At 43.1% G+C, this 24,470-nt stretch overlaps 1 protein-coding gene across 2 annotated transcripts in view; it reads right to left on the reverse strand.

Annotated features, from left to right (window-relative positions):
* The window catches only part of DOCK8 (dedicator of cytokinesis 8), a 271,022-nt gene that overhangs the window by 222,714 nt on the left and 23,838 nt on the right, over positions 1 to 24,470 (reverse strand). The window contains exons 1-2 of one of the 2 annotated variants that reach the window (XM_073669522.1): positions 16,436 to 16,564; positions 15,544 to 15,719 (exon numbers count right to left, since the gene is read on the reverse strand). In XM_073669522.1, coding sequence (XP_073525623.1) covers positions 15,544 to 15,671 — 128 coding nt within the window. In that variant the 5' untranslated portion in view covers positions 15,672 to 15,719; positions 16,436 to 16,564. Of the gene's footprint in view, positions 1 to 15,543; positions 15,720 to 16,435; positions 16,565 to 24,470 lie in introns of those variants that run through there. The other variant, XM_073669505.1, reaches the window with a different exon arrangement.

The raw sequence follows: 24,470 nt of genomic DNA on the forward strand, positions 1-24,470 counted from the left end.
GCGGAGCCCTTAGGGCGCAGTCAGACGGCGTATAACACAGACATGGAACATATATAAAATGATAAGCGGAGCCCTTAGAGTGCAGTCAGACGGCGTATAACACACACATGGAACATATATAAAATGATAAGCGGAGCCCTTAGGGTGCAGTCAGATGGCGTATAATACAGACATGGAACATATATAAAATGATAAGCGGAGCCCTTAGGGCGCAGTCAGACGGCGTATAACACAGACATGGAACATATATAAAATGATAAGCGGAGCCCTTAGGGAACAGTCAGATGGAGTATAACACACACATGGAACATATATAAAATGATAAGCGGAGCCCTTAGGGAACAGTCAGACGGCGTATAACACAGACATGGAACATATATAAAATGATAAGCGGAGCCCTTAGAGTGCAGTCAGACGGCGTATAACACAGACATGGAGCATATATAAAATGATAAGCGGAGCCCTTAGGGCGCAGTGAGATGGCGTATAACACACACATGGAACATATATAAAATGATAAGCGGAGCCCTTAGGGCGCAGTCAGATGGCGTATAACACAGACATGGAACATATATAAAATGATAAGCGGAGCCCTTAGGGCGCAGTCAGACGGCGTATAACACAGACATGGAACATATATAAAATGATAAGCGGAGCCCTTAGGGAACAGTCAGATGGCGTATAACACACACATGGAACATATATAAAATGATAAGCGGAGCCCTTAGGGAACAGTCAGATGGCGTATAACACAGACATGGAACATATATAAAATGATAAGCGGAGCCCTTAGGGTGCAGTGAGATGGCGAATAACACACACATGGAACATATATAAAATGATAAGCGGAGCCCTTAGGGCGCAGTCAGACGGCGTATAACACAGACATGGAACATATATAAAATGATAAGCGGAGCCCTTAGGGAACAGTCAGATGGCGTATAGCACACACATGGAACATATATAAAATGATAAGCGGAGCCCTTAGGGAACAGTCAGATGGCGTATAACACAGACATGGAACATATATAAAATGATAAGCGGAGCCCTTAGGGCGCAGTGAGATGGCGTATAACACAGACATGGAACATATATAAAATGATAAGCGGAGCCCTTAGAGTGCAGTCAGATGGCGTATAACACAGACATGGAACATATATAAAATGATAAGCGGAGCCCTTAGGGAACAGTCAGACGGCGTATAACACAGACATGGAACATATATAAAATGATAAGCGGAGCCCTTAGGGCGCAGTGAGATGGCGTATAACACACACATGGAACATATATAAAATGATAAGCGGAGCCCTTAGAGTGCAGTCAGACGGCGTATAACACAGACATGGAACATATATAAAATGATAAGCGGAGCCCTTAGGGCGCAGTGAGTTGGCGTATAACACAGACATGGAACATATATAAAATGATAAGCGGAGCCCTTAGGGCGCAGTGAGATGGCGTATAACACACACATGGAACATATATAAAATGATAAGCGGAGCCCTTAGGGCGCAGTCAGATGGCGTATAACACAGACATGGAACATATATAAAATGATAAGCGGAGCCCTTAGGGCGCAGTCAAACGGCGTATAACACAGACATGGAACATATATAAAATGATAAGCGGAGCCCTTAGGGAACAGTCAGATGGCGTATAACACACACATGGAACATATATAAAATGATAAGCGGAGCCCTTAGGGAAGTCAGACGGCGTATAACACAGACATGGAACATATATAAAATGATAAGCGGAGCCCTTAGGGAACAGTGAGATGGCGTATAACACACACATGGAACATATATAAAATGATAAGCGGAGCCCTTAGGGCGCAGTCAGATGGCGTATAACACAGACATGGAACATATATAAAATGATAAGCGGAGCCCTTAGGGCGCAGTCAGACGGCGTATAACACAGACATGGAACATATATAAAATGATAAGCGGAGCCCTTAGGGAACAGTCAGATGGCGTATAGCACACACATGGAACATATATAAAATGATAAGCGGAGCCCTTAGGGAACAGTCAGATGGCGTATAACACAGACATGGAACATATATAAAATGATAAGCGGAGCCCTTAGGGCGCAGTGAGATGGCGTATAACACAGACATGGAACATATATAAAATGATAAGCGGAGCCCTTAGAGTGCAGTCAGATGGCGTATAACACAGACATGGAACATATATAAAATGATAAGCGGAGCCCTTAGGGAACAGTCAGACGGCGTATAACACAGACATGGAACATATATAAAATGATAAGCGGAGCCCTTAGGGCGCAGTGAGACGGCGTATAACACAGACATGGAACATATATAAAATGATAAGCGGAGCCCTTAGAGTGCAGTCAGACGGCGTATAACACAGACATGGAACATATATAAAATGATAAGCGGAGCCCTTAGAGTGCAGTCAGACGGCGTATAACACACACATGGAACATATATAAAATGATAAGCGGAGCCCTTAGGGTGCAGTCAGATGGCGTATAATACAGACATGGAACATATATAAAATGATAAGCGGAGCCCTTAGGGCGCAGTCAGACGGCGTATAACACAGACATGGAACATATATAAAATGATAAGCGGAGCCCTTAGGGAACAGTCAGATGGAGTATAACACACACATGGAACATATATAAAATGATAAGCGGAGCCCTTAGGGAACAGTCAGACGGCGTATAACACAGACATGGAACATATATAAAATGATAAGCGGAGCCCTTAGAGTGCAGTCAGACGGCGTATAACACAGACATGGAGCATATATAAAATGATAAGCGGAGCCCTTAGGGCGCAGTGAGATGGCGTATAACACACACATGGAACATATATAAAATGATAAGCGGAGCCCTTAGGGCGCAGTCAGATGGCGTATAACACAGACATGGAACATATATAAAATGATAAGCGGAGCCCTTAGGGCGCAGTCAGACGGCGTATAACACAGACATGGAACATATATAAAATGATAAGCGGAGCCCTTAGGGAACAGTCAGATGGCGTATAACACACACATGGAACATATATAAAATGATAAGCGGAGCCCTTAGGGAACAGTCAGATGGCGTATAACACAGACATGGAACATATATAAAATGATAAGCGGAGCCCTTAGGGTGCAGTGAGATGGCGTATAACACACACATGGAACATATATAAAATGATAAGCGGAGCCCTTAGGGCGCAGTCAGGCGGCGTATAACACAGACATGGAACATATATAAAATGATAAGCGGAGCCCTTAGGGAACAGTCAGATGGCGTATAGCACACACATGGAACATATATAAAATGATAAGCGGAGCCCTTAGGGAACAGTCAGATGGCGTATAACACAGACATGGAACATATATAAAATGATAAGCGGAGCCCTTAGGGCGCAGTGAGATGGCGTATAACACAGACATGGAACATATATAAAATGATAAGCGGAGCCCTTAGAGTGCAGTCAGATGGCGTATAACACAGACATGGAACATATATAAAATGATAAGCGGAGCCCTTAGGGAACAGTCAGACGGCGTATAACACAGACATGGAACATATATAAAATGATAAGCGGAGCCCTTAGGGCGCAGTGAGATGGCGTATAACACACACATGGAACATATATAAAATGATAAGCGGAGCCCTTAGAGTGCAGTCAGACGGCGTATAACACAGACATGGAACATATATAAAATGATAAGCGGAGCCCTTAGGGCGCAGTGAGTTGGCGTATAACACAGACATGGAACATATATAAAATGATAAGCGGAGCCCTTAGGGCGCAGTGAGATGGCGTATAACACACACATGGAACATATATAAAATGATAAGCGGAGCCCTTAGAGTGCAGTCAGACGGCGTATAACACAGACATGGAACATATATAAAATGATAAGCGGAGCCCTTAGAGTGCAGTCAGACGGCGTATAACACACACATGGAACATATATAAAATGATAAGCGGAGCCCTTAGGGTGCAGTCAGATGGCGTATAATACAGACATGGAACATATATAAAATGATAAGCGGAGCCCTTAGGGCGCAGTCAGACGGCGTATAACACAGACATGGAACATATATAAAATGATAAGCGGAGCCCTTAGGGAACAGTCAGATGGAGTATAACACACACATGGAACATATATAAAATGATAAGCGGAGCCCTTAGGGAACAGTCAGACGGCGTATAACACAGACATGGAACATATATAAAATGATAAGCGGAGCCCTTAGAGTGCAGTCAGACGGCGTATAACACAGACATGGAGCATATATAAAATGATAAGCGGAGCCCTTAGGGCGCAGTGAGATGGCGTATAACACACACATGGAACATATATAAAATGATAAGCGGAGCCCTTAGGGCGCAGTCAGATGGCGTATAACACAGACATGGAACATATATAAAATGATAAGCGGAGCCCTTAGGGCGCAGTCAGACGGCGTATAACACAGACATGGAACATATATAAAATGATAAGCGGAGCCCTTAGGGAACAGTCAGATGGCGTATAACACACACATGGAACATATATAAAATGATAAGCGGAGCCCTTAGGGAACAGTCAGATGGCGTATAACACAGACATGGAACATATATAAAATGATAAGCGGAGCCCTTAGGGTGCAGTGAGATGGCGTATAACACACACATGGAACATATATAAAATGATAAGCGGAGCCCTTAGGGCGCAGTCAGGCGGCGTATAACACAGACATGGAACATATATAAAATGATAAGCGGAGCCCTTAGGGAACAGTCAGATGGCGTATAGCACACACATGGAACATATATAAAATGATAAGCGGAGCCCTTAGGGAACAGTCAGATGGCGTATAACACAGACATGGAACATATATAAAATGATAAGCGGAGCCCTTAGGGCGCAGTGAGATGGCGTATAACACAGACATGGAACATATATAAAATGATAAGCGGAGCCCTTAGAGTGCAGTCAGATGGCGTATAACACAGACATGGAACATATATAAAATGATAAGCGGAGCCCTTAGGGAACAGTCAGACGGCGTATAACACAGACATGGAACATATATAAAATGATAAGCGGAGCCCTTAGGGCGCAGTGAGATGGCGTATAACACACACATGGAACATATATAAAATGATAAGCGGAGCCCTTAGAGTGCAGTCAGACGGCGTATAACACAGACATGGAACATATATAAAATGATAAGCGGAGCCCTTAGGGCGCAGTGAGTTGGCGTATAACACAGACATGGAACATATATAAAATGATAAGCGGAGCCCTTAGGGCGCAGTGAGATGGCGTATAACACACACATGGAACATATATAAAATGATAAGCGGAGCCCTTAGGGCGCAGTCAGATGGCGTATAACACAGACATGGAACATATATAAAATGATAAGCGGAGCCCTTAGGGCGCAGTCAGACGGCGTATAACACAGACATGGAACATATATAAAATGATAAGCGGAGCCCTTAGGGAACAGTCAGATGGCGTATAGCACACACATGGAACATATATAAAATGATAAGCGGAGCCCTTAGGGAACAGTCAGATGGCGTATAACACAGACATGGAACATATATAAAATGATAAGCGGAGCCCTTAGGGCGCAGTGAGATGGCGTATAACACAGACATGGAACATATATAAAATGATAAGCGGAGCCCTTAGAGTGCAGTCAGATGGCGTATAACACAGACATGGAACATATATAAAATGATAAGCGGAGCCCTTAGGGAACAGTCAGACGGCGTATAACACAGACATGGAACATATATAAAATGATAAGCGGAGCCCTTAGGGCGCAGTGAGATGGCGTATAACACACACATGGAACATATATAAAATGATAAGCGGAGCCCTTAGAGTGCAGTCAGACGGCGTATAACACAGACATGGAACATATATAAAATGATAAGCGGAGCCCTTAGGGCGCAGTGAGTTGGCGTATAACACAGACATGGAACATATATAAAATGATAAGCGGAGCCCTTAGGGCGCAGTGAGATGGCGTATAACACACACATGGAACATATATAAAATGATAAGCGGAGCCCTTAGGGCGCAGTCAGATGGCGTATAACACAGACATGGAACATATATAAAATGATAAGCGGAGCCCTTAGGGCGCAGTCAAACGGCGTATAACACAGACATGGAACATATATAAAATGATAAGCGGAGCCCTTAGGGAACAGTCAGATGGCGTATAACACACACATGGAACATATATAAAATGATAAGCGGAGCCCTTAGGGAAGTCAGACGGCGTATAACACAGACATGGAACATATATAAAATGATAAGCGGAGCCCTTAGGGAACAGTGAGATGGCGTATAACACACACATGGAACATATATAAAATGATAAGCGGAGCCCTTAGGGCGCAGTCAGATGGCGTATAACACAGACATGGAACATATATAAAATGATAAGCGGAGCCCTTAGGGCGCAGTCAGACGGCGTATAACACAGACATGGAACATATATAAAATGATAAGCGGAGCCCTTAGGGAACAGTCAGATGGCGTATAGCACACACATGGAACATATATAAAATGATAAGCGGAGCCCTTAGGGAACAGTCAGATGGCGTATAACACAGACATGGAACATATATAAAATGATAAGCGGAGCCCTTAGGGCGCAGTGAGATGGCGTATAACACAGACATGGAACATATATAAAATGATAAGCGGAGCCCTTAGAGTGCAGTCAGATGGCGTATAACACAGACATGGAACATATATAAAATGATAAGCGGAGCCCTTAGGGAACAGTCAGACGGCGTATAACACAGACATGGAACATATATAAAATGATAAGCGGAGCCCTTAGGGCGCAGTGAGACGGCGTATAACACAGACATGGAACATATATAAAATGATAAGCGGAGCCCTTAGAGTGCAGTCAGACGGCGTATAACACAGACATGGAACATATATAAAATGATAAGCGGAGCCCTTAGAGTGCAGTCAGACGGCGTATAACACACACATGGAACATATATAAAATGATAAGCGGAGCCCTTAGGGTGCAGTCAGATGGCGTATAATACAGACATGGAACATATATAAAATGATAAGCGGAGCCCTTAGGGCGCAGTCAGACGGCGTATAACACAGACATGGAACATATATAAAATGATAAGCGGAGCCCTTAGGGAACAGTCAGATGGAGTATAACACACACATGGAACATATATAAAATGATAAGCGGAGCCCTTAGGGAACAGTCAGACGGCGTATAACACAGACATGGAACATATATAAAATGATAAGCGGAGCCCTTAGAGTGCAGTCAGACGGCGTATAACACAGACATGGAGCATATATAAAATGATAAGCGGAGCCCTTAGGGCGCAGTGAGATGGCGTATAACACACACATGGAACATATATAAAATGATAAGCGGAGCCCTTAGGGCGCAGTCAGATGGCGTATAACACAGACATGGAACATATATAAAATGATAAGCGGAGCCCTTAGGGCGCAGTCAGACGGCGTATAACACAGACATGGAACATATATAAAATGATAAGCGGAGCCCTTAGGGAACAGTCAGATGGCGTATAACACACACATGGAACATATATAAAATGATAAGCGGAGCCCTTAGGGAACAGTCAGATGGCGTATAACACAGACATGGAACATATATAAAATGATAAGCGGAGCCCTTAGGGTGCAGTGAGATGGCGTATAACACACACATGGAACATATATAAAATGATAAGCGGAGCCCTTAGGGCGCAGTCAGACGGCGTATAACACAGACATGGAACATATATAAAATGATAAGCGGAGCCCTTAGGGAACAGTCAGATGGCGTATAGCACACACATGGAACATATATAAAATGATAAGCGGAGCCCTTAGGGAACAGTCAGATGGCGTATAACACAGACATGGAACATATATAAAATGATAAGCGGAGCCCTTAGGGCGCAGTGAGATGGCGTATAACACAGACATGGAACATATATAAAATGATAAGCGGAGCCCTTAGAGTGCAGTCAGATGGCGTATAACACAGACATGGAACATATATAAAATGATAAGCGGAGCCCTTAGGGAACAGTCAGACGGCGTATAACACAGACATGGAACATATATAAAATGATAAGCGGAGCCCTTAGGGCGCAGTGAGATGGCGTATAACACACACATGGAACATATATAAAATGATAAGCGGAGCCCTTAGAGTGCAGTCAGACGGCGTATAACACAGACATGGAACATATATAAAATGATAAGCGGAGCCCTTAGGGCGCAGTGAGTTGGCGTATAACACAGACATGGAACATATATAAAATGATAAGCGGAGCCCTTAGGGCGCAGTGAGATGGCGTATAACACACACATGGAACATATATAAAATGATAAGCGGAGCCCTTAGGGCGCAGTCAGATGGCGTATAACACAGACATGGAACATATATAAAATGATAAGCGGAGCCCTTAGGGCGCAGTCAAACGGCGTATAACACAGACATGGAACATATATAAAATGATAAGCGGAGCCCTTAGGGAACAGTCAGATGGCGTATAACACACACATGGAACATATATAAAATGATAAGCGGAGCCCTTAGGGAAGTCAGACGGCGTATAACACAGACATGGAACATATATAAAATGATAAGCGGAGCCCTTAGGGAACAGTGAGATGGCGTATAACACACACATGGAACATATATAAAATGATAAGCGGAGCCCTTAGGGCGCAGTCAGATGGCGTATAACACAGACATGGAACATATATAAAATGATAAGCGGAGCCCTTAGGGCGCAGTCAGACGGCGTATAACACAGCCATGGAACATATATAAAATGATAAGCGGAGCCCTTAGGGAACAGTCAGATGGCGTATAGCACACACATGGAACATATATAAAATGATAAGCGGAGCCCTTAGGGAACAGTCAGATGGCGTATAACACAGACATGGAACATATATAAAATGATAAGCGGAGCCCTTAGGGCGCAGTGAGATGGCGTATAACACAGACATGGAACATATATAAAATGATAAGCGGAGCCCTTAGAGTGCAGTCAGATGGCGTATAACACAGACATGGAACATATATAAAATGATAAGCGGAGCCCTTAGGGAACAGTCAGACGGCGTATAACACAGACATGGAACATATATAAAATGATAAGCGGAGCCCTTAGGGCGCAGTGAGACGGCGTATAACACAGACATGGAACATATATAAAATGATAAGCGGAGCCCTTAGAGTGCAGTCAGACGGCGTATAACACAGACATGGAACATATATAAAATGATAAGCGGAGCCCTTAGGGCGCAGTGAGATGGCGTATAACACACACATGGAACATATATAAAATGATAAGCGGAGCCCTTAGGGCGCAGTCAGATGGCGTATAACACAGACATGGAACATATATAAAATGATAAGCGGAGCCCTTAGGGCGCAGTCAAACGGCGTATAACACAGACATGGAACATATATAAAATGATAAGCGGAGCCCTTAGGGAACAGTCAGATGGCGTATAACACACACATGGAACATATATAAAATGATAAGCGGAGCCCTTAGGGAACAGTCAGACGGCGTATAACACAGACATGGAACATATATAAAATAATAAGCGGAGCCCTTAGGGCGCAGTGAGATGGCGTATAACACACACATGGAACATATATAAAATGATAAGCGGAGCCCTTAGAGTGCAGTCAGATGGCGTATAACACACACATGGAACATATATAAAATGATAAGCGGAGCCCTTAGGGAACAGTCAGACGGCGTATAACACAGACATGGAACATATATAAAATGATAAGCGGAGCCCTTAGGGCGCAGTGAGATGGCGTATAACACACACATGGAACATATATAAAATGATAAGCGGAGCCCTTAGGGAACAGTGAGATGGCATATAACACACACATGGAACATATATAAAATGATAAGCGGAGCCCTTAGGGCGCAGTCAGATGGCGTATAACACAGACATGGAACATATATAAAATGATAAGCGGAGCCCTTAGGGCACAGTCAGACGGCGTATAACACAGACATGGAACATATATAAAATGATAAGCGGAGCCCTTAGGGAACAGTCAGATGGCGTATAACACCCACATGGAACATATATAAAATGATAAGCGGAGCCCTTAGGGCGCAGTGAGATGGCGTATAACACACACATGGAACATATATAAAATTATAAGCGGAGCCCTTAGGGCGCAGTCAGATGGCGTATAACACAGACATGGAACATATATAAAATGATAAGCGGAGCCCTTAGGGCGCAGTCAGACGGCGTATAACACAGACATGGAACATATATAAAATGATAAGCGGAGCCCTTAGGGAACAGTCAGATGGCGTATAACACACACATGGAACATATATAAAATGATAAGCGGAGCCCTTAGGGAACAGTCAGACGGCGTATAACACAGACATGGAACATATATAAAATGATAAGCGGAGCCCTTAGGGCGCAGTGAGATGGCGTATAACACACACATGGAACATATATAAAATGATAAGCGGAGCCCTTAGAGTGCAGTCAGATGGCGTATAACACAGACATGGAACATATATAAAATGATAAGCGGAGCCCTTAGGGCGCAGTGAGATGGCGTATAACACACACATGGAACATATATAAAATGATAAGCGGAGCCCTTAGAGTGCAGTCAGACGGCGTATAACACAGACTTGGAACATATATAAAATGATAAGCGGAGCCCTTAGGGCGCAGTGAGATGGCGTATAACACACACATGGAACATATATAAAATGATAAGCGGAGCCCTTAGGGCGCAGTCAGATGGCGTATAACACAGACATGGAACATATATAAAATGATAAGCGGAGCCCTTAGGGCGCAGTCAGATGGTGTATAACACAGACATGGAACATATATAAAATGATAAGCGGAGCCCTTAGAGTGCAGTCAGACGGCGTATAACACAGACATGGAACATATATAAAATGATAAGCGGAGCCCTTAGGGAACAGTGAGATGGCGTATAACACACACATGGAACATATATAAAATGATAAGCGGAGCCCTTAGGGAACAGTGAGATGGCGTATAACACACACATGGAACATATATAAAATGATAAGCGGAGCCCTTAGGGCGCAGTCAGATGGCGTATAACACAGACATGGAACATATATAAAATGATAAGCGGAGCCCTTAGGGCACAGTCAGACGGCGTTTAACACAGACATGGAACATATATAAAATGATAAGCGGAGCCCTTAGGGAACAGTCAGATGGCGTATAACACCCACATGGAACATATATAAAATGATAAGCGGAGCCCTTAGGGCGCAGTGAGATGGCGTATAACACACACATGGAACATATATAAAATGATAAGCGGAGCCCTTAGGGCGCAGTCAGATGGCGTATAACACAGACATGGAACATATATAAAATGATAAGCGGAGCCCTTAGGGCGCAGTCAGACGGCGTATAACACAGACATGGAACATATATAAAATGATAAGCGGAGCCCTTAGGGAACAGTCAGATGGCGTATAACACACACATGGAACATATATAAAATGATAAGCGGAGCCCTTAGGGAACAGTCAGACGGCGTATAACACAGACATGGAACATATATAAAATGATAAGCGGAGCCCTTAGGGCGCAGTGAGATGGCGTATAACACACACATGGAACATATATAAAATGATAAGCGGAGCCCTTAGAGTGCAGTCAGATGGCGTATAACACAGACATGGAACATATATAAAATGATAAGCGGAGCCCTTAGGGCGCAGTGAGATGGCGTATAACACACACGTGGAACATATATAAAATGATAAGCGGAGCCCTTAGAGTGCAGTCAGACGGCGTATAACACAGACATGGAACATATATAAAATGATAAGCGGAGCCCTTAGGGCGCAGTGAGATGGCGTATAACACACACATGGAACATATATAAAATGATAAGCGAAGCCCTTAGGGCGCAGTCAGATGGCGTATAACACAGACATGGAACATATATAAAATGATAAGCGGAGCCCTTAGGGCGCAGTCAGACGGTGTATAACACAGACATGGAACATATATAAAATGATAAGCGGAGCCCTTAGGGCGCAGTGAGATGGCGTATAACACACACATGGAACATATAAAATGATAAGCGGAGCCCTTAGGGCGCAGTCAGATGGCGTATAACACAGACATGGAACATATATAAAATGATAAGCGGAGCCCTTAGGGCGCAGTCAGATGGCGTATAACACAGACATGGAACATATATAAAATGATAAGCGGAGCCCTTAGGGAACAGTCAGATGGTGTATAACACACACATGGAACATATATAAAATGATAAGCGGAGCCCTTAGGGAACAGTCAGACGGCGTATAACACAGACATGGAACATATATAAAATGATAAGCGGAGCCCTTAGGGCGCAGTGAGATGGCGTATAACACAGACATGGAACATATATAAAATGATAAGTGGAGCCCTTAGGGCGCAGTCAGATGGCGTATAACACAGATGATCACATCGCAATGCTCGGACTGGCCGTCTGCTCTCCTGACCCGAGAGTAACAGCATGTATTTCTACGCAGCTACCACGTTTGGGTCAGGAGAGCCGCAGGCCAGTCCGAGCATTGCGATGTGATCGCCGTCTATGTTTTACGGCCGTCTGACTGCGCCCTTAGACTCGGCTCAGCAGAGCTCTGAAGCTCTAAGCTTTCCCGATTCCACCTCCACTTTGTTCTAGTGGTCAGACTGATCAGTAATTCACAGCTGATCTTAGATACTCTATAAATTTCTTAAGAAAACTTCTTTAACCCTTTCCTGCAGCAGCCAATCTTGCTAGATTTTTTTGCTTTTTTTTCCCCTCTCCTTCTTTCAAGAGCCATAACTTTTCATTATTTTTCTGTCCACATAGCCCTATGACAGCTTGTTCTTTTTGTGGAACAAGTTGTAGTTTTGAATGACACCGTTCGTTTTACCATATAATGTACTGAAAAGCAGGAAAAAAAAAAAACCTTTTTAACTTCATTTAGTCTTCCTTGGGAACTTGAACGGGCAATCAAACAATTGCTTGTTCTCTACACTGCAATATTGCTGTATTTCATCACAAAGAACTGCAATTACTGCTGTAATACTACAGAATTACAGCATATAGACATAATGGGCTTCATGGGAGCACAAGGATGATAGCTATGTGGTCTTCAGTAGGCCTCCAGGTGCCATGTCAACCCATCGGCACCCTGTGACCGTGTCCTATGGGTGCCCCAATCAGAACACCACCCTGATTGTGTCTCTTAAATGCCACTGTCAGCAACTGACAGTGGCATCTAAGGGGTTAAAATGCAGCAAATGAAGCTAGCTGTCTTGTTATGGAGTGGGCTTAGGTCCACCAGACATGCATTGTACATGCATAGCAGATGGTGGCAAAGTTGTCAAATTTTAATGATATTTTAATTTAACATGAAGAGGTATTCCTATTTCCAAGTCCTATCCCAATATATAGAAGATGTAATAATATTAGCATATACCTCCAATTAGAAATGTAGTATAGTTCTTCTGATAAGGTATGTCGCTTACCTCATGCAGGTCATTGCAGTAGCTTAGGTATCCATAGTTACGACTAACTGTCACTATATAAGTGTTCATAACAATGGATACCTAAGCTACTGCAATGCCCTGCACATACGGTAAACAACATAGCTAATCAGATGAACTATACTACATTTAAAATTGGAGGTATTTCTAATATTATTATTTTCACACCTACTACAATTTGGGATAGGATCTTAGAGATGGGAATACCCCTTTAAGTATACAGTGGGTACGGAAAGTATTCAGACCCCTTTAAATTTTTCACTCTTTGTTTCAATGCAGCCATTTGGTAAATTCTATAAAGTTTTTTTTTTTTCATTAAAGTACACTCTGCGCAACACACTGACTGAAAAAAACAGAAATGTAGAATTTTTTGCAAATTTATTAAAAAAGAAAAACTGAAATATCACATGGTCATAAGAATTCAGACCCTTTGCTCAGACACTCATATTTAAGTCACATGCTGTCCATTTCCATTTCAAGTGGCCCGACGGAAGCTTCTCCTCAGTGCAAGACATATGAAAGCCCACATAGAGTTTGCCCAAAAACACATGAAGGACTCCCAGACTATGAGAAATAAGATTCTCTGGTCTGATGAGACAAAGATAGAACTTTTTGGTGATAATTCTAAACGGTATATGTGGAGAAAACCAGGCACTGCTCATCACCTGCCCAATACAATCCCAACAGTGAAACATGGTGGTGGCAGCATCATGCTATGGGGGTGTTTTTCAGCTGCAGGGACAGAATGACTGGTTGCAATTGAAGGAAACATGAATGCGGCCAAGTACAGAGATATCCTGGATGAAAACCTCTTCCAGAGTGCTTTGGACCTGAACTTTTTAGAATTTACCAAATGGCTGCAATGAAACAAAGAGTGAAAAATTTAAAGGGGTCTGAATACTTTCCGTACCCACTGTACATTTTAATTTCTCATAAAATAATAAATCTGGAGCATCTTTTCTCTGTTTTTTGTGCTGTTACTTTGCTATTCCTCCTGGAAATGTATTCATGAATAAATAAATATTTTGTTGTTATCATACTTCTTGTTAGTAAGCTACGGAGCAACACACTTTGAGGCTAAATTCACATGAGCGTATGAAAAATCGTCCTAGTTTCATCCACTAAAACCACGTGACTTTAATCTCATTTGTCTTCCATGTGGCATCCGTATGGCCTCCATTTTTATACATCAGCAGCTATAAATACTTTAGAAGACCAAATACAGTTTCATATGTTAGAGAATTGCAATGTATGCATACAAATCGGATCTTATTGATCTGTATGTAATTGATTTTTTTTGGCGCACCCATAGTTTTGAATGGGCGAGACTCATCCGAGACTCATCCGACACACACAAGAAACTAGTGCATGCTGCAATATTTTTCACGTGCAGCTTCGGTCCGGAAAAGAAACGCTCGTCTGAACAGCCAAATTGATTAACCTTGGTCTGATTGCTGTCAATTTTTTCACGGAAGACCAAAAATATGGTCGTATGAACTTGGCCTAAAGGAGAAACTAATCAATTTCATGTATGGGGTTTGTGCTCCTTTGCGGTTGTGTCCATCTTTTCAGACAGGTACAAGATGGTGGTCACTGGTCAACTGTGCCTCTGTTAAAAGACAGAAACCCCCACAAAGAAGCACAAATGGCCACAATTTGAAGTTTTATTGCAATGAATGGCTCATCTGAATTCCGTTTTTCAGGGATTCACATATCAGCTTTGGACAGAAGCCATCAAACCACTGCTGAGCGCGGTGTGTACCCAGCCGAAGATTATGAAGGAACATTCCCTACTGACAAGGGTGAAATGTAAAGGCCACTTCTTCATTCTTCATACACTTCCAGTATGAATACCAAAGTGATGACAAAATGCAACTATCTAAGCAATTTTTCATGTGGACATTGCCCTACTGTAAATGGTCATTCCACCACTGGTCTCCCACATACATACCCATCTTCAGGTAGAGAAGGCTGAAGTGTTCTACAGTCTTTGGGTTTAGCTACAAGGTCCAGATCATCTTCAGGGAAATCACCAAGATCTTGAAGAAGCTCATGACTGTGGCTGTTGATATGTGTCATTAGATAGTTTTCAAAATCTACTGGATCCACAGCGTCGTAAAACGGAGGCTGCGGAAAGAGAGAAGAATTGTACCGTAACACATCTCTGTTCACATTGCATTCAGGCCTTCTGTCCAAGGTATACATCAGGAGGATTTTCCAATGTGTATCTCTGATGAAAAACTCTAACGTGCCACCGCACAGACATATAATAAATAACATGTCGCTTATATGCTCCCAATTTTTGCTATTTTTGTTAAATGTCCCAAAATACACTAATCAAAAGGTATATCACCATTGACAAAGGCCAAAACTCCTTTGACTTTTAGTGGGTGGGAAGGGTCTAAAATACATTTGATGTGCTCTTTTGATGTTCCCAATGCACATGCTGAAGGGTGAACACAGCATAAAAAGTCTAAAATTGCCATTCTTCTAATTTTTTTTAGAAACGTGAGTTGATGTCACTTTCTTTTAGCTGTTGACACCAGAGAAGACAGTTAGATAACTCCTAATGGGAGTTTTGTCAGAGCCCAAATACATGTACATATGCATAAAGCAATGCAAAGCTTAACATGGTAAAGAAAACAGACTTCTGATGACGGAACGAACAGGGAACATCAATCTGAAACTAATTACAGGAAGCACACAGAAAACGCGTGAATTTATTCTGAAGTCCGCGTCACGCTCAGTGATGGACGGAAAGAGAACGTCCCTTGTGGGAACACATCTGCAACTAAGACGATTGTGTAAAGCAGCCTTATTAACTGGCCGATATGTCGACATACCTCTCCGAGAAGCGGCTCATCGGCATACAGACTCACGCCAGGTGTCCTTCAAAATGGCTGAGTGAGGAAACTGATCAGACGACTATGGTGCAAACACTAATGGTTTGACTCATATTTAAAATCTACCACAAGCGAGCAGAGAAAGGAAACCAGCTCGCCACTGCAGCTTCTGAAGAAGGAAGTGTCTACATCTTCTTAACTCTAAAGGTAGAGCGTCATAAGCTCCCTGACATACAGAAGATGGCAGGCCGGATTTGGAGTTTCTATGCCTTTATATTAAATCTAGGCAATTCTACCATGTACGCAGTCTTTGTATGCCCCAGATGTATGCAGCTCTGTGCTGAGCATGGTGCAAAATACGGTGCAAATCTCGCCTTGGCCTTTTCAGCCATACATTATCCTTTTTATCCAAACACCCGTAGTATTCAGTTCTTCTATATTAATAGGGGAAACAAATCGATATTTGAGAGCTTAGAACACGTGTGAAACTCTGGCCCATAGGCCAAATCTGGCCCGCAGAGTGATTATATTTGGCGTGGGACACCTGAATCACCACCCCTATGTGGGGCCATTATACTGTATGGAGGACAATGTGGGACTCATTATACTGTATGCAGGACTATGTGAGGCCCATTATGCAGTATGGAGGACTATGTGGGGCCCATTATACTGTATGGAGGACTATGTGGGGCCATTATTCTGTATGGAGGACTATGTGGGGCCCATTATTCTGTATGCAGGACTATGTGAGGCCCATTATGCAGTATGGAGGACTGTGTGGGGCCCATTATACTGTATGGAGGACTATGTGGGCCATTATACTGTATGGAGGACAATGTGGGACCCATTATACTGTATGCAGGACTATGAGGGGCCAATTATACTGTATGGAAAGCTATGTAGGGTCATTATACTGTTTGGAGGACTATGTGGGGCCCATCATTTTGTATGGAGGACTATGTGGGGTCCATAATCCTGTATACTAGTTGGTCCACGGCTTTGTCCAAATTTTTCATTTTGGTCCTGTGTGTGTTTTGAGTTTGACACCCCAACCTTAGAATATGAGAGACATTCCTTCCATCAAGAACACACCATGCTATACTATACATGTATTCAATGCACAAAGGGAATGGATGTCCGCCCTCCCAAAAAGTTTTGAAAAACAAAACATAAGTAGCTATTACATTTAAAAGAAAGGGCAAACACAGTATTTCTGTTTTACAAACATGTCATAATTAATTAAAGTAAATTAAACTACACCCATTCCCTTAAAGGGTTATTCCCATTCCATAGATGGATATTGTCAGATACAGCCTGTAAATACAAGCAATTTTGCTATTTACTACTTATTACAATTTTCAACCGCTCGAGATATTAATACATTACATTTGATTAGAGCTTGTTGTCTTGAGATCGACCACTGTTGCTGGACAGCAGAACTTACACAGTGCTTACAAGCTCTTTTCTGTTCAGCTTGTGCTTGTAAGCACTGTTTTGAAGCTGCCCAGGATTGATGGAGAACGTTGTTATCTCAACTTCTGCAGTCCTTACAAGCTAGAAAGCAGCAATGGTCGGTCTCCTAGGCAACAAGCTGTACACAAAAGAAAAGTGTTTATATCTCAAAAACAGCTGCAAATGTTAATAAGCAGTAAATTGCAAAAGTGTTTGTTCTTACAAGCTCTGACAATATCCTTCTGGGAAGATGGGAACAGCACTTTAAAATGGGAATATCCCTTTAAAGAGGTATTTTCAACATTTACGTTATCACCTATGAATAGGTAATACCCTTCAGATTGTTGGAAGTCTCAGCATTGGAGACCAAGTCAGGATAGAGCAGTTGCAGCTGATGCCTCACACCACTCCATTCATTGTCAATGGAGCTGTCAATGGAACTGCCAGTGATAACTGAGTATCAGTGCCCCAAAAGGGTAAGCTGAATATTTCCTTTTCTCCCCCCCTATGTTTTTTCACCTTTAAAATATAGCCTGATGACCTATCAAAATAGAAAAATCATAAACTAAAAACTTTATTACTATACAGATTGTTTATGTATTAAAACTGCTAATGTGTCATTTTCAAATTAAAACGGGGATGGTTTTGCTTTTTATAAGGCTGGTTACACATGTCCACAAAAATAGTCCATGTAAGGACAGTGACATTCTCCTGATCCAAAATCAACAGCTTCACAGACATACAGTTGTGCTCAAACGTTTACATACCCCAGCAGAATTTTTCCTTTCTTGGCCTTGTTTGTTTCAGAGAATATGAATGATAACAAAAAACTTTTTCTCCACTCATGGTTATTGGTTGGGTGAAGCCATTTATTGTCAAACTACTGTGTTTTCTCTTTTTAAATCTTAATGACAACCAAAACCATCCAAATGACCCTAATCAAAAGTTCATATACCCCAGTTCTTATTATCGTGTATTGCCCCTCTAACATCAATGACAGCTTGAAGTCTTTTGTGGTAATTGTGGATGAGGTTCTTTATTTTCTCAGATGGTAAAGCTGCCCATTCTTCTTGGCAAAAAGCCTCCAGTTCCTGTAAACTCCTTGCCTGTCTAGCATGAACTGCGAGCTTGAGCTGTGGGGAAGCACAGTGCAGCCCATGACATTATTCAACACTGCCTTGCTCAGCCTCTCTCTGCCTATGCAGAGTGCAGCAGTCGAGATGAGTTTATCAAAAATCTGCACAGGCAGTGACTGAGATGCCAAGCTCATTTGATTATACTGAGAGGTTTGACATATTGGTCACTGCCTATGCAGAGCGCAGCAGCCAAAGACAAATTCTTCTTGACTGCTGCACTCTGCAGAACATCAGAAGGCAGCGTATGAAATAATAAAACAGCCCCTGGATACTTTACAGTTGGTTGGCCATATGGCAGTACACACTATGCCCATATGGCACTCTAAGAAGGGGTGTTTTTTGCGGCTCCTCCTGGAACATTTGATGGTGGTAGGGGTGAAATTTTGTGTCCCCAAATAATTTGATACCTGGGGCAACTGTCCCTTTACCACTCCCACGCTTCTTCACTATACAGTCATATGAAAAAGTTTGGGCACCCCTATTAATCTTAAGCTTAATGTTCTATAAAAATTGGTGTTTTTGCAACAGCTATTTCAGTTTGATATATGTAATAACTGTTGGATACAGTAATGTTTCTGCCTTGAAATGAGGTTCATTGTACTAACAGAAAATGTGCAATCTGCATTCAAACAAAATTTGACAGGTGCATAAGTATGGGCACCTCACCAGAAAAGTGACATTAATAGTTAGTAGATCCTCCTTTTGCAAAAATAACAGCCTCTAGTCGCTTCCTGTAGCTTTTAATGAGTTCCTGGATCCTGGATGAAGGTATTTTTGACCATTCCTCTTTACAAAACAATTCCAGTTCAGTTAAGTTTGATGGTCGCCGAGCATGGACAGCCCTCTTCAAATGATCCCACAGATGTTCAATGATATTCAGGTCTGGGGACTGGGATGGCCATTCCAGAACATTGTAGTTGTTCCTCTGCATGAATGCCTGAGTAGATTTGGAGCGGTGTTTTGGATCATTGTCTTGCTGAAAGATCCATCCACTTTGTAACTTCATATTTATCACTGATTCTTGAACACTATTGTCAAGAATCTGCTGATACTGAGTGGAATCCATGCGTCCCTCAACTTTAACAAGATTCCTAGTGCCAGCATTGACCACACAGCCCCAAAGCATGATGGAACCTCCACCAAATTTTACTGTGGGTAGCAAGTGTTTTTCTTGGAATGCTGTGTTTTTTTGCTACCATGCATAACGCCTTTTTGTATGACCAAATAACTCAATCTTGATTTCATCAGTCCACAGGACCTTCTTCCAAAAAGAAATTGGCTTCTCCAAATGTGCTTTTGCATACCTCAGCCAACTCTGTTTGTGGCGTGCTTGCAGAAACGGCTTCTTTCGCATCACTCTCCCATACAGCTTCTCCTTGTGCAAAGTGCCTTGTATAGTTGACCGATGCACAGTGACACCATCTGCAGCAAGTTGATGCTGCAGCTCTCTGGAGGTGGTCTGAGGATTGTCCTTGACTGATCTCACCATTCTTCTTCTCTGCCTTTCTGATGTTTTTCTTGGCCTGCCACTTCTGGCCTTAACAAGAACTGTCCCTGTGTTCTTCCATTTCCTTACTATGTTCCTCACAGTGGAAACTGACAGGTTAAATCTCTGAGACAGCTTTTTGTATGCTTCCCCTGAACAACTATGTTGAATAATCTTTGTTTTCAGATCATTTGACAGTTGTTTTGAGGAGCACATGATGCCACTCTTCAGAGGAGATTCAAACAGGAGAACAACTTGCAAGTGGCCACTTTAAGTAGCTTTTCTCATGATTGCATACACCTGGCTATAAAGTTCAAAGCTCCATGAGGTTACAAAACCAAAAAAAGTGCTTTAGTAAGTCAGTAAAAAGTAGGTAGGAGTATTTAAAACAAGAAAATGATAAGGGTGCCCATACTTATGCACCTTTCAAATTTTGTTTGAATGCAGATTGCACATTTTCTGTTAGTACAATAAACCTCATTTCAAGGCAGAAACATTACTGTGTCCAACAGTTATTACATATATCAAACTGAAATAGCTGTTGCAAAAACACCAATTTTTATAAAACATTAAGCTTAAGATTAATAGGGGTGCCCAAACTTTTTCATATGACTGTATATGAGGCTGTTGAGTCTGGTTCAGGAGACCTGCGGCTCCTCTGGACATAGCAGTCCGCACATGGACCATGAATTGCAGAAGTGTGGTTCCAGCCTAAGAAAACATAAAGTGGCTGATTCATTAAGACAGACATTGCTGCCTCCAAGAATGTTCTACATTTCTGGAGTAGGCTACGACACCAAAATGGCATAACTTATCGTGATTTGACAGGTAGGCATAGACCCCCTATACCATGCCAATGTTGGCTTAGCTGGCTGGGACTGGCCTGTAAATGGCAAATGCCATTGGGCAAAAATATTGCGACTCTTTTTTTTACGTCACAATTCTGGCATAAACACATTAATGAATCGTCACCAGATTCTCCAAAGTTGAAATGTCATGTAAGGACCAGGACATACTGTAGAAGAAAATCTGCCCATTATAGAAACATTTGTTTCAGAGTTATGAGTTTGACAAAGCTGTCTTTATAATGAACATCTGCTTAAAATTCCTAAAGGATGGCATGCAGCGTGGTATAATTCTGTATGCTGAACTTGAAGCACCAATTGTGATACACTATATCTTGAGTTTTATTGACATAAGTGATGTACTACTTAACCCTGAAAGTGTCAGTAAGAAAATAATGCTATTAGAATAAATTGTAGTGTAACCTGGCATGGAGCGGTAGCAGTGGGCGAGGCACTCGTCTGTTATACCTCGGCACGCTACATGGAAGTGAGGGTCCTGACTGGATGTGTGGACTTGTGCTGTGAGGGCGCTACGCCCATGCAGGCCGCATGTAAGTGATATTGCTGGTTTGCCAGGACCAGGTGTTGCACAGTTCAATGAGGGAGACCACCATTTGATAATAAACCTTTTACTGAATGGGAACTTGGTGGGGAATATATACATGAGACAGCGGGAACCTAGTCTCATGAACGTTTCATTTACAACTCAAAGCATTTTCCACAGTTTCCTTCCTTTGTTTCTCTATTGTTTTCCTTTCCTCTTTTCTCTCTCTATTGCTCCTCTGTATCCACTGTTTTCTCACTACTTCACCACAACCTAGCTTTACCTTTACAGTCCTGCTTAACAAGAGTAATTTGCTCGCCCTACAGTTCCGCATCTTCTTTTCCCTTAGGGTGTCAGTATGGCCGAACATAGCTTCAAGCTCTCTTACGCTCTGGAACTCCCGCCCGAGACAATCTATTAGTCTCTCGTACTCAGTCCTTTCTAGGCCAGTTACTTGGCGAGCTGTAAACTCTGGGCCTTTCTCCTAGGTGTCCTCTCCCAGGACTTGTCACTCTGTCTTTGTCACTGCTGCTCCGGATGCTATCTCTTTACTTCGGTCTCCTCTCACTTAGGGAAACCCCAGAATGCAGCACTGCTCACCTTGGATCTTTAGGTCCACCCGCTATGCACTTCAGGCCCTATCTGCCTCTCTGACAGGAAATTGTCACTTTCCCTGCAAATCAGCCACTCCCATTCTGGACTTGTCCTAACCATTAATTCTAACTGTCCCTGCGGTCAAACTATACACACTAACAGTATTACTAACACCTTTAAAGCACATCCCAAGTCACACTATACATCATTATTATTATTATTTATTATTATAGCGCCATTTATTCCATGGCGCTTTACATGTGAAAAAGGGGTATAATACAAGAACAATTACAATAACAATAATCTTGAACACAATGTGACGGCGACTGGTACAGGAGGAGTGAGGACCCTGCCCGCGAGGGCTCACAATCTACGAGGGATAGGTGAGGATACAGTAGGTGAGGGTAGAGCTGGTCGTGCAGCGGTATGGTAGAGCGGTGGTTACTGCAGGTTGTAGGCTTGTCGGAAGAGGTGGGTCTTCAGGTTCCTTTTGAAGGTTTCCATGGTAGGCGAGAGTCTGATACGTTGGGGTAGAGAGTTCCAGAGTAGGGAGGAACAGTGGGCAGAGGTTCTGGCGCCATATTTGTCAGGTGAACCCCAAAAGGCATATTATGACTTGGCACTGCAGGATGCCAAAGAACATGCCAAACTAAAGACAGAGATCTTGGCACGCCTAGGAGTAAATATGGTGGTGAGCGCCCAAAGAGCCCACCACTGGGCGTATGCCGGCGACAAACAACCTCGCTCACAGATTTTGACCTACTGCATCTCATTCAGAAGTGGTTGCATCCAAAGTCCTCTACTCCGGCCCAGATGGTCGAGCAGTTGGTGATTGATAGATTCATGCACTCCCTTCCCAAGTCGGTGCAGACTTGGGTTGCCCAGGGCAATCCCCCAGAACGCAGATGACTTCATTGGCCTGATAGAGAGGTACCAGGTGGTTGAGAAATCCCTTGGGAAACTGAATATAGTCACTTCCCCATACTGGGATACCCAAAAGTGGGCGGGTTCACCACGGAAGGGGTTTAGAGCCACCACTGGGGGGCGTCCCACTTCCACTGAAGGTGCCAGAAGGACTGTTGTTAAGGATATAGTCTGTTGGATGTGTAACAACCCTGGACACATAGCCGCCCGGTGTAATATGTCACCTGAGCCCATGGACTGCAGCCTCGGCAGACGGTGTTCCTATTATGCTTATCCAGCCTGCAGTGTGGACTGTCGACCCGGCGAGGGGCCGCAGGCGTGTACCGTGTCCATTAATGGAGTAAAGGTGCTTGGATTGTTAGATTCTGGGAGTCTGGTGACCTTAATCAGAGCTACCCTTCCCCACCAGTTGGCCCCTTCCAAAATTGTGGGCGTTCGGTGCATCCATGGGGACGCCAAGGACTACCCGGTGGCCACAGTGACAGTGGGAACAGACTGTGCTGCCCAGTCCCACGAGGTTGGGGTGGTTAAGGACCTCATACATCCCGTCATACTGGGCCGTGATTTTTCTTTGTTTTGGGACTTGTGAGGAAAGGGTACAGGACTAAGTAGCGTGGGCAAAAGCCAGGTCCCTGGAGAAGAACCCCCAATGAAGTCTCAAGAGGATGAGTTCCCACTGTGCATCCTTGCCGGCAATGAGGGCGAGACGGTGACCAAGGAGGCCGATCTCCCTGAGTTAGATGTGTCCGGAGAGAACTTTGGGACTGCTCAAGTTCGGGACTTGACCTTAAAGGGGGCGTTTGACCAGGTTACTGTATATAATGGGGTTGCTCAAGAGCCGTGGGGCTGACACCAGTTTCCCCATTTAGCAGTTCAGGGGCAGTTGTTATATATGGTGGCCAAACTAAGGGGCGGTGATATAGTGGAACAGCTGCTAATGCCGGGGCCATACAGAAGGAGGGTGCTAGATATGGCCCATTTACATGTTCTGGGGGGACACCTAGGGGTTGAGAAAACTCAGGAGAGGATATTAACAAGGTTTTATTGGCCAGGG

Source organism: Phyllobates terribilis, unplaced genomic scaffold (assembly GCF_046119375.1).
Source record: "Phyllobates terribilis strain yellow unplaced genomic scaffold, ASM4611937v1 Scaffold_1__5_contigs__length_1240528914, whole genome shotgun sequence".
Taxonomy (NCBI): Eukaryota; Metazoa; Chordata; class Amphibia; order Anura; family Dendrobatidae; genus Phyllobates; species Phyllobates terribilis.